The 16,035-nt window shown below is 42.6% G+C and overlaps 2 protein-coding genes across 6 annotated transcripts in view; one reads left to right on the top strand and one right to left on the bottom strand.

The window, feature by feature from the left end:
• Nucleotides 1-1,687, top strand: part of CUNH8orf76 (chromosome unknown C8orf76 homolog) — a 19,866-nt gene extending 18,179 nt beyond the window's left edge. The window contains exon 6 of the mRNA XM_069080935.1: nt 1,460-1,687. Coding sequence (XP_068937036.1) covers nt 1,460-1,657 — 198 coding nt within the window. The 3' untranslated portion in view covers nt 1,658-1,687. The remainder of the gene's footprint in view (nt 1-1,459) is intronic.
• The window catches only part of FAM83A (family with sequence similarity 83 member A), a 43,192-nt gene that overhangs the window by 3,916 nt on the left and 23,241 nt on the right, over nt 1-16,035 (bottom strand). The window contains exons 4-5 of one of the 5 annotated variants that reach the window (XR_011166937.1): nt 14,002-14,695; nt 12,018-12,109 (exon numbers count right to left, since the gene is read on the bottom strand). The exons of 2 other annotated variants lie outside the window; for them this stretch is intronic. Coding sequence is in view for 2 of the 3 variants with exons in the window: in XM_069080930.1 (XP_068937031.1) it covers nt 14,137-14,695 (559 nt within the window). In the remaining variant the exon portion in view is untranslated. Of the gene's footprint in view, nt 1-9,815; nt 11,632-12,017; nt 14,696-16,035 lie in introns of those variants that run through there. 2 more of the 5 variants (XM_069080934.1, XM_069080930.1) reach the window with 2 other exon arrangements.

Raw genomic sequence — 16,035 nt, forward strand, 5'->3', positions numbered from 1 at the left:
TGTGTGTGTGTGTGTGTGTGTGTGTGTGTGTGTGTGTGTGTGTGTGTCTGTGTTAGACTCAAAATATCCTGAAGGTAGAAGGGGCTTGGTCTAGCTCTTTGCTTCCTGTCTGAATCTTTTCCCTTAGTCATCACAGACTGGTTATTTCTCTTGGGGGTGGGTGAGGAGAGGGGAGAAGGCTTAGGGAGGTGAGCAGAGGTTGAAGCTGTAGGGTCATGAGCATCCTTAGGGATTTGTGGAGGTTGGGGCATGTTTGGGGCAGTGGCTGGAAGGTTTGTGAGTCTGAGTACAAAAACAGGCTTATCTTCTTTTCCAAACTAGCTCCTAAGCCTCTTGAAGGCAAAAACCATCTTGTAGTTCTTTAAAGATTCCTTAAAGAGTGGTGCTTCATCTCCCATTCTTTAGAAGGGGAAAGTTATTACTTAATACTGGATTTAGACACTCACTAAAACAAAGTCACTGGGGGTCACCCACACTTGCTTTTGCTTCAGACAGCAGACTGAGGTCATTTGAAGCATTTCTGTTAATGAGTTGCTTATGCAACTGTTATTTTAGAATTTTCATTTATTTTACAACTACTTGTTGAATATATTTAAGTAATTTTTTGTTTGTTTTACTTGATGTTGCTTGGCTTGGTTGCTTCCATACGATATGAAATGGTTTAAGATTTCTTTTTGCACATTGTAGCAAATTTAATTGCATGTATTGGTCAACAGCTGGGACTTGATGGCCTCTTTAAGGCTAGTTTTTGGGGTTTTTTTCCCTAACAACTGCCTTTGCAAAGGCCCTACAGAGAAGGGGGTCCAAAATCCATCCCAGAGTTTTGAAGACGTGACCAAATAGCATTTGAGTGGACCTGCTTCTCTCCCGTAGGGAGCAGTCGAGTGTCCTCATTATGCTTTGCATAGCCGTTGTTCAGTTTCCCTTTCCCCTAATTATATACATTATCCCCTTGTGCCTCTCATTTCTCACTTGTACTGGGGCTCATCAGTTACTTAGAGAGACTTCTGTCTCCCTAGCCCATGTACATTTTGACCTCCTAACAGAGCAACACCTAGAATAAATTTTAATCCCCAAAGGTGACAAGATTCTTCCCTACAGTGCCTCCCCCAAAGTTTGACCAGGTCTGAGAAGGACCTTGAATTGTATTTCTACCAGAAGAATGTGCTTGATACAAAAAGGTTAGACCATTATTCTTTGAGAACTGGATCCCAGTAATGGTCTGGTCTGTTTTAAAGGCACTTTCCCAGGGGGAGGTGAGATTGAGATGTAAACAAGAACTTTGTGGAACAAAAAAGGGACCTTTCCATCAGCACAAAAGAATGAGCATCTCTGATTGGAAATGTCCCCATTTCTGCTCTCATTTGGAAGTATTTAAATCAGTCATGCACATTCTCTTCTCTCCTGTGTCTGTCTGCTGCCTGTTTTACAGGGGATGTGTGTATTTTTTTTTCTGCAGGTTATGAGAGAAGATCTCATTCCAGAAAAAATAAAAGATGAAGTTCATGCAGAGGTGAAATGTGTAGGCTCTGAAGCTTTGACTGCTCTGGTAATCGCATCTTCCAAAGAATTTGAAGACAAATGGTTCAGAAAGATCAAAGACCATTTATGTCCCTTTGAAAATCTGTTTCACACAGAGATACACATCTCGCCTTAGCAGCCCATTAAAACAAAACACACCAAAAAATCTTGTTCTGGATTATCTTTTTTTTTTTAATTTCATCTATGACTGTGGCACAAAATGAAACACAGCAAATTAAATTGGTTCTTTATCTTTTTGGTAAAGTAGCTCTCCCCACTTCCCAACCTCCAAAATTATTTCCATTGTATTTCATGCCCTTTTTTTGTTGTTTTTTAGAACTTTCGGTATATTTACTTTTATTAAGTATTGAATTTTAAGACCTTTCTTGAAAACATTGAGAAAATTCATGTTGTTCGGCACCAGTGAGTTAACAGACAGTGCCTAGTACTGCCCAAGTCTGGAAGGCTCATGACAAGGCATTACTTAATTTCTTCTACCGCAAATGTCCCTGCTTGTTTTTGTGAACCATCTTTAATCTTCATTACTGTACTCAAAAAAGACTTCTGGACAGCAGGCTCTTTCAAAACTGTTCTTGTGCCCTCGCCAGCAATTTGGTGGTTTGCATTGCTTAAGATCTTAGAGTTCAGCAAACCAGCAAACATTGAGTGGGAGAAACTGAAACATGACATTGAAAACCTTTGTAAGGAGATGATCATCTTTATGATTCTTTCAGCCACAGAAGACCAGAGCACTTTTTATAGCAGAATTGTGTTAGACAAAAAAGCCTTATAAATCACGAGAAGCAGACAAAATACCTTTCTGCATTGCTTCTATTTCTAGGCAGTTGAAGATAAACTGGGCAGATCTAAGGGAAATTCAAGTTTATCTCCATCCTTCCCTCCTTGGTTTGGACACTTCTGCTCTACTTCAGGCACCCAGTGCCTGCCCTATTCCCCATCAAAGCAGGGAAGGTATAGTTGGTGTCTATACTTGTTCTTTAACTGGTTACTCAGTGTGAATGAGGTTTGGTGTTTTGGTTATTTTTTACATTTTAAACCTCATTTCTGATAATGGATTTGTCTTACTAAATTTCAGCATAATTAGAGATATTTCCAGGGCAAGGAGAGGTTTTCTAAAATCCCTTTAGGCCCTACCCACAAAGTTGTTCCTGTGAGAAACACAGTTGTTGGGGCTCCCAGGACTTCCCAGGCAGAAAGAGCCACGCAGTAGACCCATTCTCACTGAAAGAACTCAGAACCAAAGTGGGCAGAGAGAGCCGTGATTACGCTTCAGAAACAGATGAGGTGCTAAACTAAGGACACTCACATCATACAAAAACGAGAGCAGGCTTCAACGTCGTTGGGGTGTTCTGACTCCTCCCCTCAGAGTGGAGCCTGAGCCAGACTCTTCAAAGGAGCAGGCCTTCATTACGTATTCCCTCTCCCAGATCAGACATCCATTAATATTAATGAGCTCAGTTGAGCAGACCAGGGCCTGACTTCTCAGGTTTGAGCTGGTGTCCTATCCCAACCTTTCTGATTCCTCCTGGCATCAGGATGGCCCTTGTCTTGGCAGTATAAGGTAAGCAAGCTTCCCCACAGCCCGGGAGTGCTAATTATCTCCCAATAACATCTGTGGGAGCAAAACAAGATACCATAATATCCCCTCTTACGTTCGGGAAAATAAACTTGATTTGGTTCTTTTAGGGTAGGAGTTCCTGACCTCTGGGGTATGAGAACTTTTTAGATATTTTGATAATTTTTTCAATATAATTGCTTTTCTTTCCAATCGTGTACTTTATTTTATAAATTTAGAAATATTTCTGAGGAGGGGTCCATAGGTTTCACCAGGTTGTCTAAAGACCATGAAATAAAAAAAGGTTAAGAAGTTCTATTTTAGAGTGACAAAGGATTATTGTTCTTAGAGGAGGAGTGGGTAGGGCTAGGATGAAGGGGAAGGAGAAGGATCAGTGGGGGGCAGCTGCTAGAAATTTATTTCTGGGAAATTCTAGGGCTAGAAGAACCGTGACTAGGCCCCACCATACTTTCCCACAGTTAAGGTTTCCTCCTAAAGCCTCTTCCCCTCCACCCAACTGTACCAGCATCTGGAGCCTGAGGACAAGAAGCTTCTATTTTCTAGCACATTTAGTGCTATTTTTGCTTTTAATAGTATTTTTCATATTCCTACTTGATAGCCTGGACCACACTGCAGTGTCTTTATTATTTTTGTTTCTGATAATGAAGTTTCTGAATAAGCATCATAGAAACATAGCCTTTGTGATAAAGTATTACAAAATTGTGGAATCTTACGGTGTTCTGATACTCATATGTGTCCTTTTGTCTATCCTACCATTTGACATTATCACTGGGTAACTGGACAGATAAGTATGCATGAGCCTATGTGCTTTGTGACAAATGCATCCAGAGGTCAGGCAGAAAGATTCTAGGAAAAAAGTAGATGTTGTCTAGGGAGGGAAAAATGTACAAAGAAAGCCTGTGAGAATAGAGCCATGCCATGGTGGACTAGGGAGAGCTGATACAACTCCTGGATAAGGAGCTAAATTTTAAGCACCATTTCTGTGAGGTGATGAGGAAATCTCAGACATGGGGAAAAGAAACAAATTATGGGGTTCCCAGCCAGATGCTGCCAGGACTGCGAGTGCTTCAGAGAAATTCTACCTTCAGATTCATCCAAGTCAATAAAAAGGGTGAACAGATTTGTGGTATTGAACAGATTAGGCCTTCTGCTGAAGGCCACTGTCAGTCCCTTTTATCAAAGCTCTTTGTGTTTGTTAAGTTGCTTCTGAACTCTTCTAAACATACCACCATTCATGTCAAATCGCCATCTTTTCAGTATAGTATGAGAAGTTGTCAGCTGCCTTGCTAATATGCAAGTGTGTTGTCTGTGGCGTTTTTCTCTTACCAGTTTAGTAATTCTGACCAAAAAATCAGATAAGGTTAATCTAGCATGTTATATACATAGTGATCCTGGTTCTAGCACCTAATAACTACCACTACTTCCTTCAAAAAGTATTCTCAAACCATAGTTTTGCAATCTCTTCCATAATTTTAGAAGGATGAATTCCTAATGAAAGTTATTTAAATCTAGCCTTGGAAGAATCAGTGGGATTTCAGCAGGCAGCTATGTTCAGAGAGAGGGGCTATTCCAAGTCAATGATGTGACGTAGACTAGCGTTCTGGGAATATTGGGTAGTCGTGTTTGACTAGGAAGGAGTGGCATGATAAAAGACTGGAAAGGTGGATGGAGCCTTCCTCATGGAGGGTCGTGAATCATGTCAAACTAGAGTTTGAACTGATTTATGTAAACAAAAAAAGGTTTAGAATCAAGTGAAGAAGCATTTATTAAGCACTTTCCAAGTCCCAGTCATTGTGCTAAGTGTTGGAGGTACAAAGAAAGTAAAAAATAGGCCCTGTCCCCAGAGAGTTCCCAACTAGGGGAGACAGCTATGTACAGTCAGGATATATACCTGATAAATTGAAGTAAATCTCAAGGGGGAAGGCTTCTTGAAGAAGGTGGGATTTTAGATAAGAATTGAAAAAAGCCCAAGATGAGGAAGGAGAGCATACTAGGCATGGAGGACAGCCAGTGAAATCTGAGTCAGGGCGGAATAAGGAGGTGAGAGTCATTGAAATAAGAAGCCTGGAAAGGTGGGTAAGCAGTCAGGTTATGAAGAACTTCGAAAGCCAAACATGATTTTGTGTTTGATCTTGAAGGTAATAGGGAGCCGCTGGAGATGTTGGATAGAGGGATGAAATAGACCTATGCTTGAGGAAGATCACTTTGATAACTAAGTGGACTGGAGTGGACAGAAACTTGAGGCAGGGAGACCAGAAAGCCACCTGTTGCTCTGTTCTAGGCATGAGATGATGAGGGTCTGTACCAGGGGGGTAACAATGTCAGAAGAGAAGGGAGTGTGTACAGGAAATAATTGCTAAGGTACAGTTGACAAGACTGGGCTGTGTGATTAGATGGTGGAAGTGAGAGTGAGGTGTTGGAAATGACACCTAGACTGCGAGCCCGGGAGACTAGAAGGATGGGTGAAGCCTCAACAGCAATAGAGAAATTTGGAAGAGTTGAGGGAAAGATAGCGAGTTCAATTTTGGCCATGTTGAGTTTAGGGTGTCTATGAGACACCCATTTCAAGATGCCTAGTAGGCGGCTGGAGATGAGAGACTGGAGGTCAGAACCTGAGAATTATCTGCTTAGAGTTCATCGAATCTTTGGGAGATGACACGGTCACCAAGCAAAAATAGTATAGAGGGAGAAGGGAAAAGGGCCAAGGGCACAGAGTTGGGGGACACCCACGCTTAGCGGGCATGGCCTGAATGAAGATGCAGTAAAATAGCCTGATAAGAAACAGTCATGTGGGAGAAAAATCAGAAGAGACAGTGTCATTAAAGAGAACAGGGTGATCAACAGTGTCAAAGGCTTCAGAAATGTTCAGGAGAATAAGGATTGAGTAAAGGTCATTAAATTAGTCAATTAAGAAGTCATTCAGTAACTTCGGATAGTGCGGTTTTAGAGATGGGTGAAGATACGTGCAGGCAGCCAGAGAGTTCAGAGAGGGAAGAAAGGAAGTCAAGGCAGTGATTGTAGATGACCTGCTCAGGGAGTTTGACCACAAAAGGGAGAAGAGGTATAGGATTCTAGTTAGCAGCAATGGGCCAAATGAGTGGGGGTTTTTTGAAGCTAGGGGAAACATGGATGTGCTTAAACTAGGTAAACTATAAGATGTCTTTAAGACAAGAAAGGAGTCTTTGTAGGTTTTTGAATTGAGGAATGATATGATCAGGGCTATGCATTAGGAAGATTAATTATTTTTTAAATAATTTTATTATTATTATTTATTAAGTAAAAATTAAGTAGTAATGTGCAAGGGGGACAGAGAAAGTAGTCAAAACAAAAAACATCCTGAGGTATGTGGTTCTAAAAGGAATGAGTCATGTCGTGAGAGCAAGGGATGCCAGTCCAAATGTCACCCAGTTACCTATAGGTGAGTCAAGGCCCAGAACTCCAGTGCACTGACTAGGTCCTTGAGGGAGGGTCTCTGGTGGAACATGGGCAAGGATTATACAGGCTGAGAAGGTATAGATGGATTGTAGTTTATACAAGTGGGTTAGGATGAAGGGAGTACCCACACTGATGACCCTACAAATCCATTAAGTTACAGCCTGCCAAGGAAGAAGCACAAGCAAGGAGCCCCGTTGAGAAGATATTAAAATAATCTAGAAGAAAGGCAATGGATTGTACTAGGATGATGACAGTGGGAGTCAATGCAAGACGCAGAGTTGACAAGACTCCGTAACTGACTGGGCCTGGGGCAGGGGAGGAAGACCATAATAGGATTATAGATTTTGAGTTGGAAGGGACCCCAGAAATCATCTTGTCTAACCCTCCCCCTTCAGCCAAGAGCAGTGGTAACTTGACTTGAGGTCACACAGGTGGTGAGTAGCTGAGCCAGGATTCAAAGTAGGATCTCTAAAATCTAGTGATCTTTCTGCTGCTGTTGAAGTTTGAGGCATGGGGAGAAGAGTATGGGAGAAAAGACAGACATGTTCAGTTGGAGGTATTTTTGTAACAGGGCCTGAATCTGGGCCAGCTTGAATATGAAGCCTTATTTGTAGCCCTGAGAACTTTGGCAGTGGTGGGTGTACTCACCACCAGACAAGAAACTGTTTGCCTTTAGACCCTAGCCACTAAGTTTACCTGACCACCCTTTTGTGGTGGTCAGGGACCTTCTCTGCAGCACCCAGTCGTATTTCTGGCCCTTCAACTAATCAATAAAATATGAGGTTAGTAATAAATATTAAGCACCTACTATGAACAAAAGAGGCTTCCTCTTCTCGATTCCACTGTGATCTGAGAAATAATGGAATCTTCAGAACCACCAACTGAAGACATGCAAGCCCAGGTGTCGTGGGTTGGGAGAAAAATACCACTATCTATGAACAAGCAGACTTTTTTCTCTCTTCCATAGTGCTCTAATGGAATGACTCAGTGATTCTGAATATGATGTATACAGCTGAGTGAGCCTGAGAGGGTGCTAAGGGATTTCAGGCTGCACACCACATTTATCTATATTGCCTTCAAAGCAGTGTACTCAGTGTGCTGGACCACCATCTTATTTCCTCAGCCAGTAACTGGAAACCATTTATAAGGAAATAGGCTTAGACTCTTATTTGAACACCAAAAGCTAAATATGTCAATATTTTCTTCCAGGGTTCTTTCAGAGCACCTGAATACACCTGAGGTGAACTTTTACACAAGGAAGTTCTATTCTGAGAAAGGGGACCATAAGACCAAAAGGGATATTAAGGCATGTAACCCCTCTCCTGCCTCCAAGAAGGACTGTGTTAAGCTCTCAAGCAGAAGAGAATTGGTTATTTCTTAAAAGACTTCCAAAAAGGGAGATTCCCAAACTTCAGTAACCCATATTAGTGTTCATTAGTCCTCACTATTTGAAAATCCTTATATCTAAATTAAAACTCATATGATAGAGTTTAAATATTTTCTTGTTCTGCAGAGTTGAAGGTCCTGTCTTTTGTGTGGAAAGATTATCGTTGCGGGATCTTTTTCCGTAGCCTTCATCTTTTCAGGCAAATAGTCCCTATTTTTTTCTTCAAATGAGGTCTAAATCATGTGTCAGGGTCTCCCTTCCCAACCTAAAGGACCTGGGTAAACTTTGGGGGGTACCTCTCAGTGCCCCCTCTCCACATGATCCAGCAACTTCATTGTCTGACTTCCCTCTGAAGTAGAGTTGCTGACTTCCCTTACAAGTACATGAATTCATAAGGCTCTAAATAGTAACAAGTTTAGAGGTTAATAGAAATCCATAGTCCTCTTGTGAGAGTCCATAGAAAATACCAATACTCACCAATGAGCAACCCTTCTCCCAGAAACCTGCAGTCTCATAGTTTAGCTCTGGGTCAGGTGCTTAATCACTGCACCCTTGGCTGCTTTTGGAGATGTTGCTATTGGCTGATCCTCACTGAAGTTCTGCTCTCTACTTTAGAGAGTTCAGCTCTACTCAGTTTCCAGAAGATGGTGGTGGTTTGTGGAAGGCCCTTTAATGCTGGCCTTCCTTTTCCTTCTCCTGCCTCTCCTAATTCTGAAGCTCTCCTGAAATGATGGCACTTGCTCCCTTTCCCAGGGAACAGATTCTCATACATTGCCCATTGGAAAGCACTCCAGAGTCTCTGTCTTGTCAGTGTGTTTATATCTCAGCTGTAGCTCCCAACAAGGGTACCTCTTTTTCTGAAGCATTCATTTGATGTGGTTTTCTGAGTTCACACACTTACTTCAAAGCAGATTGCTCTCCTTAATTCTAGGTTGGCTTCTAGTATCTATGATGGTACGTGCCCTTTATCCCTCAGTGCTGGGGTGTTATGGCTCTTGAACATTCGTCACTCTGTGTTGACCTAGAGGCTCTGGGGAGAGAACACCCCAAAGTGTCTCTCAGTCCACTGAAATTTTCTCTGGGTAATATTTATTTACTCAAGACTGTTTCCTAAAACATATTATAGTGGGAGGGAAGCCAGCCTGTAATAGGTCTTCTTTTCCAGCCCTTTTAGAATGTCTAGTCTCTTTTCCAGAAGGAAAGTTCAGATGGCCTCTTTAAGTCTTTGCTTAAATATCCACCATTCTTTTCACTGAGTCTTGTAATTAATACCACATTCTCCCTCTTTCAGTTGTTCCATTTTCAATGGGAGCCTCAAAGTACAGTGCCCAGAACTGAGGGCAGTAACTGGCGGGGGTTGGGGGGGGTGGGGGGTAGTGGTCTTCCCAGAGCAGTCTGAGAGGTCATCTTTGTAATTGCTTTATAGCAGCCTACTGGGCATTTATATGTTCACAGCAGCCACAAAAATGGAAGAGGTGGCAGGGAGAAGCATTTTAAGTTTGGTCCTAGTGTCCTTGTAAGTGTATTTGATGATGTTGCTATCATAGTGCCCTCAAAACCCACCCTTCCCCACTTTTCCATGTCATTCAAATAATTAAGATACATAAACAACTATCTGTCGACTGTTCCCATTCCATTTCTGCAGCCCTCTGAACCCTCTACACATTTTCTATTTATATCCTTAGTTATGGAAAGGCAGGGATTGAAGGAAGGAAAGGACTAAGTTGTCAATTAATCCTATGTGTTGTGCTCCCAATTAGGTTTCCCCCTTACTGTATTTCTCTATTTGCCTTCCTATTTAACAGTACCATACTCCTTAGTCCTCTTAGGAAGAATTACACTGACATTCAATAGAAAAATGACAAGAATAAAACCTCTGAGTCTCTTCCTTTATAGATGCCATTCTTGAGGAACAGCCATCAGAAATGTACTCTATTGGCATTCTGCCAACCTAGAAGACTCAGGGGGGTTTTCAGCAGAGGAAAAGATATATGTCTAGTCTAATGCATCTTTTATACTGGAAAGAAGTGTAGGGCTTGTTCAGAATGGGTCAGCAAGCAGTCTCCTTTATTTTTTTTTTTTTAAGCAATCGGGGTTAAGTAACTTGCTCAAGGTTACACGGCCAGTTATTATTTCTGGGTGTGGTACTGAGTGTCTGAGCCCAGGATTCGATCTCCAGGTCGTCCCAACACTGGAGCCGGTACTCTTACTCGCTGAACCACCTGGCCTCCCCTAAGCAATTGGGGTTAAGTAACTTGCTCAAGGTTACACGGCCAGGTGTTTCTGGGTGGGTGCTAAGTGTCTGAGCCTGGATTCGATCCCCAGGTTATCCCGACACTGGAGCCAGTGCTCTTACTCGCTGTGCTACCTGGCCGCCCCGAGCAGTCTTCTTTATGAACATATCTCTGATAGCAAAGATGCATGGGGAAAGGATACAAAGGCTGGATAAGAAGTGTGCCAAAGAACCTTTCCCTAAAGGTAGCTGAATATTCTATTTCTTTAATTTTTTTTTCTATTTCCCCTGCCATCACAACTCAGCATTTGAGTGGTGAGACCCACGCTCAGCATGAATTCACTCCCTGGCCTGTTTTATTGGAATTTTAAATTTTAATTCCACTCTGTTGGCAATGAGAGCCTGCACACCCAGTTGTCTCCAGATATAGTCAGCTTATTGATGGGTAGATTTGCTAATCTAAGGTTCCTCTCTGGGCTTTGAGACCTAGCCTGTCTTATGCCATGCTGCCTCTTTCAGGGAAACTTCCTTCCCTCCTCCCAAATCTTCTCTTCCCTTCTGGAAACACAACCATCCAATATCCCATATACTATTCAGTCCCCAGCAGTACACTTCCTGTTATATTAGAAATGGAAAATGAATTAGATGCACCCAAGGAAGATGCACCTTCCCATTCCCTAGATAACCTGAGCACCTTGGTGATATCTCTTCTATGCCTTGTTTTACAGGTGCTGGTTGCTAGCATACTTTGGGGGTGTTAATCATGGTGAAACTGCCTGAGACTTTCTGATTATACCCTTCTCTTGTAGCACCCTCTCCATGTTTCTGCCTTTTGAGTTATCACCATTAGCCAAACCTTCTTTTGTGTGAGTTAAAACATCCCATAATAGGGGTGGCCATCTAGCACAGCGAGTAAGAGCACCGGCTCCAGTGTTGGGATGACCTGGAGATTGAATCCCGGGCTCAGACACTCAGCACCACATCCAGAAATAACTGGCCGTGTAACCTTGAGCAAGTTACTTAACCCTGATTGCTTAAAAAAAAAAATAATCCCATAATAAAGACTTAATGCCTTGAGCATTCATTCATTGGTCAATCTGATAAAAAAAAAAAAAGTCATGAAGCCTTTTTAATTCTGATAACTACTTCAGTGACCTGGGATAGACTCCCATAGATTCCTTCCCCTGCAAATTAAGAAAGGACCTACAGAGAATTTTCTCCCCCCTTCTCTTCAGGACCTTGGCCATGGTTTACCATTGTTCTATTACATATCCTCACCTGAGAAAGCATTATTAGAAAGTCTTCTTAAGCATGTCTTGTAGATAGACAAAAGTTTGTATTGATGCTTAAATTTGTGTGTCTGAAATATTTACAGTTTCTCCTTGCAGTTTTTCTGACACATGCTCTTCAGAAGGAAGCTGTCAAAGTGAGTGACAGCTTCTCTATGTCAAACAGCTCCTAGGATCAAGGGAAAATGGAGAGAACCTCAGTATGTGACTCATCTCTGCTATATATGTGACAATCCTGCCACTCTGAAGAAGTGAACTGAGAATAAAGAAGTTGTTCATGGGTTTGGCAACATAAGACTTTTTACTGTCCATCAATAACTGTCACAGAATTAGGCAACTAGGTTTGTATGGTCTTCAGGAATTCAACCCTAAGGCTTTAGTAATATTGAGATAGTTTATGGGTGGCTGGAGGTGAAGCCTGAGTCAATAGCAGATGAATAATAGGTTTCCATAGGAAAAAAATAGCCTGGAATCAGGATTGGGGTATAAAGTGGATGTTTGGGTATAAAGGAGGTATAGGGCAGGTAGTAAGAGATCTATCACACACACACTAAACTCAGTGAAGTTGGTTGTATTAAACATCTATTTTTTTTTTCAGTTATATTGGTGCCTTTTGCTTTTTATACCCCAGTAAGTTCCTTCTATACCTCCAACCCCTACCCCTGAACCCTCCCTTTAAATGAAGGAAAGCTGTTAAGGAGTCCTGACCAAAAGAATAACCACTTCTGAAGGCACAGGTAACACTCTGAACCTCTCTCCTGAGGCACAGAGGGAAGTGTGTTCTCCAAGATCTCTCTTGATCGGTTCAATTATTCTTGAGTTTGATTGTCCTTTGGCATTGTTTTCATTTGTATTATAGTCATCATGTATATTGATTCTCTGGCTGCTTACTTTACTCTGCATCAGTTCATGTAAGTCTTCCTTGTTTTCTGAGATCCTTATTATTTGTCCATTTTTGTAGAACAATAATATCCCATTATATTAAAATACTACAGTTTGTACAATCATTATCCCAGCTCATGGGCATTTCCCCCTACCCCACCTTTTCTTTGCTATCACACACACACGTTGCAATCAATATTTTGATGTATATCAAACCTTTCTTTCTTGTCTTTTTCCACCTTAGGGTGTATGCCCAGGAGTAAGCTTGATGGATCAAATTTAGTAATTCTTAAGGGTCTCTTTTTCTAATCCTCATGCCCAGTGTGGGCTTCACTGATTTCTTGTCTGTGTTGTCAGAGACAGTGGGACCAATACCCATTATGATGATCTTTGTGAAATCCAACAGCCAACTTTCATTCCATCAGCTACAATGAGAGACATCACAACTCTGATGGGGAAAACATCCATATCTGAGTGACCCAACAGCATTTGAATGACTGTTTTTGTTAGAAAAGAGAGGAAAGTGCAGGGCAAAAGAGAATTAGGGCATTCATCAGCCTTCCCCAAAATGGAGGCAGAAACATTGTGTAAACATTGATTGGAAGTTGCAGCTCATGCCCTCAAGGATGGTGTCTTTAATAGAAGGCACCAAAGCCTTGGCACTTTGGCCTCAGCACAAAGTGCTTTCAGGCTCTGAGTGGTGGGATCCGTATGTTGACTGCTGGCTGAGAGGAAACTGGACAAAGCAAATTGAGTTGAGGGGATTGGGGTTTGAGGATCCAGAAGTGACTTTTCCACATGGCCAATCCATCAGCCATTGCTGGAGCATGTGAATAGATGCTCGCTTTTATATGTACTTCCAGTGGTTCACGTGTAGAGACATTTTCCTCCCCCCTTCCTTCCCATGGTTCTCATTATAGCATTGTCTATACAGGAATCATGGTAGCACAACAGGGTCCCCTGACCTCAGCTCCCCAGTAACCACTCCAGCCCCTATGAGCAAAGCTGATAGGCCTTTTGACCCAAATCAGCCCTCTTGATCCCATGGTAAACCTTTGTCTAGACTACACAGTGTTTTGCCAGGGTTAATAAATGAAGAATTGCAGGAGAGCTTAAGGATAAAATTTCTGGAACATGAACCCTAAATTAGCTCACACTTATAACTTAGTTTCTCAGGGGTACTCCAGCCTCCCGCTCCTGAATCATATTTCTTGACAGCAATAGGTTAGCCATTTTGGATCTCCCAGAATCCTACATGCTGCTTTGAATTTCCAGGCATGGTCATTTTTCTTCCTGAATGCTCAGGATTGGACATTCATAGGGCACCTGGGCGCAGGAGAACAATTCCACCATTACCGAGTGGCATTTATCACCTCCCATCCACAAAACAAAACCTCCCAGGAAACAGAAGCCCTAGGAGGTCAGAGGTGATTTTCACTATTTTTGTCTTTGTAACCTCAGTGGTGAGTTCAGGTTCTGGGGGTTTTCAATAAATGTCTGTTGAATCAAATTGAGGCCTGGAATATACTTAGTATACCTGAATTAGGTCTATCAGGCATTGCCAGGGACCATGGGCCAAGGCAGGGTAGGGGGTTGGAGGTGAATTTGGCTGAGAGTCATTAAATCTCTGCAGGAATTTTTTTTCCCAAGTTAATACCTCCATTGAAGGCATTATCAAATCCCATTAGCTTTTCAGATAGGGTCCAAGGCCTGGGAATATAGGACCAAAAGAAGAATGTCCTATCAGGAGTATTGGAGGACTCAGTCCCCACTCGGGTTGGTATTGAAGGGACTATTCTGACACCAGGTGAAGCTTGGAAAAGGGACTCCACCCAGGAGACAGCCTGGCCCCTAGACCCAGCTCCTCCAGCCGAAGCCTCCCAGGCCTACTGTAGACATTGAGATTGCTATAGAGGCCCACAGGGCAGTCAGTGACAAAATGCCTTGGCTGGTAGCTGGCCTGGGGAGACTGAGGTGCCCAGGGAACATAATTTCTTCCATTCTGAAAGGAATGGATCCTGGGAAGTTGGGGGGTTGGAGTGGAGGGACTACTTGGCCCTGAAGATACAGTGTGAGACTGGTGGTGGGGATTACTGCTCGTAGATGGATTGCTGAAGGCGTCAGAGGTTGTGTGGTCACTCGATGGACAGCTGCTGTCAGTGAAGCTGTCCTGAGGAAGCTTGGACCCTCCCCTCAACTGAAGGGGCCTGAGCAGCCCAGGGGATCGCTGACCCATCACAGGTTTAGAGGAAGAGTACAGGTGGCGGAACTCCTCCTCAAACAGCTCCACGGCCTGGCCTGTGAACTTGGAGAGGAAGTTTCGGTGGACTTGGCCACAGAGCCATGAGAAACTAGAAGGTTGAGAGAGAGAGAGAGCAAATAGAGCAAGTGAGATAACATGGAAGTGGGAGGGAGAGACAGCTCTGAGTTGGCAAACACTGCTGGGTTTTAAAACTCAACTCACAGACTGGCAAGAAGGAGGCCAGCCTTGAGTGTTGTCAGTCACCCATCTATGAGGTGCCCCTCCCATTTCTAGAGGTTCAGTCCCACCTTACACAAGGGCTGGTGGCCTCTGAAAATAGGTTCAGCTGTTGCAGTTACAGCATCAGAGAAAAACATGTTGGCCTTATTTGCTCTGGCTTCCTGGTCCTCAGCCCAAGATTGTAACCACACTTGTGCATCTTGAACCCAGCTTTGGGCAACAAGAGGCAAGAGGGGCCCTAAGCCCAGCCTTGTCACCCCTGATTGACCTACTTGATGTTTTTGCCCCATGATCTGCTGTAAATATCTGCCACCCCTCCCCCTTCACCTTGTCACCTGGCAGGGGTAGTAGTGGTGACAAAAGACACAATAGATATAAAAGTACCTAAAGTATGGGGCTGGGGAGAAGGGAAGAAAGTGTTTCCAGAAGGCAATCATTCATTCTTCCGGGGAGGCTATGAAATGTCTATGGAAGAAAGATTCTTGGCCTCCAAAGTGAGGAGGGTGATAACATCCCTAGACTTGTTGGGAAGGAAAGGGAGGATTTCAGTCAGAAGTTAACTTGTTTGTACTTATGTTTAAAAAGGGAACAGTTTCACATCTTCCCATTTAAATGCTATGGATTTCTATGGCAGTATTTTTTAAAAGGCTATACTTAAATCCAGACAGAGGTTACTAGGTGCTTTACCCAAGAGTGCTTTTTTATGACTTCCTATTATGTGAGATCTCTTCAACCCAACCTGTAGGGGCCAGTAAAAATGACTCCCTTCCTTCCTTTGTTCCTTTATTCTTTCCTTCCTTCCTTCCTTTCCTTTCTTCCTCCCTCCCTCCGTTCATTCCTCTCTTCCTCCTTTCCTTCCCCTCCCTCCCTTTGTTCCCCTCCTTTCTTTTTTTTAATATTTTTATTTTTTAGTTTACATCATTCATTTCCACAAGATTTTGAGTTACAAATTTTCTCCCCATTTTTCCTCTACCCACCACCCCAAAACAGCGATCCCACTGAATATCCCCTCCCCCAATCTGCTCTCTCCCATATCTTCCCCCATTCTCCTTTTGACTTTCCAGTAGGGCACGGTATATCTCTATGCCCCAGTGCCTGTATATCTTATTTCCCAGTTACATGTAAAACAATAATAATAGTAATATATATATATATATATATATATATATATATATATATATTTTAAACATTTGATTTTAAACCTTTGAA

Source organism: Petaurus breviceps, unplaced genomic scaffold, assembly GCF_028583685.1.
Source record: "Petaurus breviceps papuanus isolate PSGF00001 unplaced genomic scaffold, PetGlider_PUasm1.0 98, whole genome shotgun sequence".
Taxonomy (NCBI): domain Eukaryota; kingdom Metazoa; phylum Chordata; class Mammalia; order Diprotodontia; family Petauridae; genus Petaurus; species Petaurus breviceps.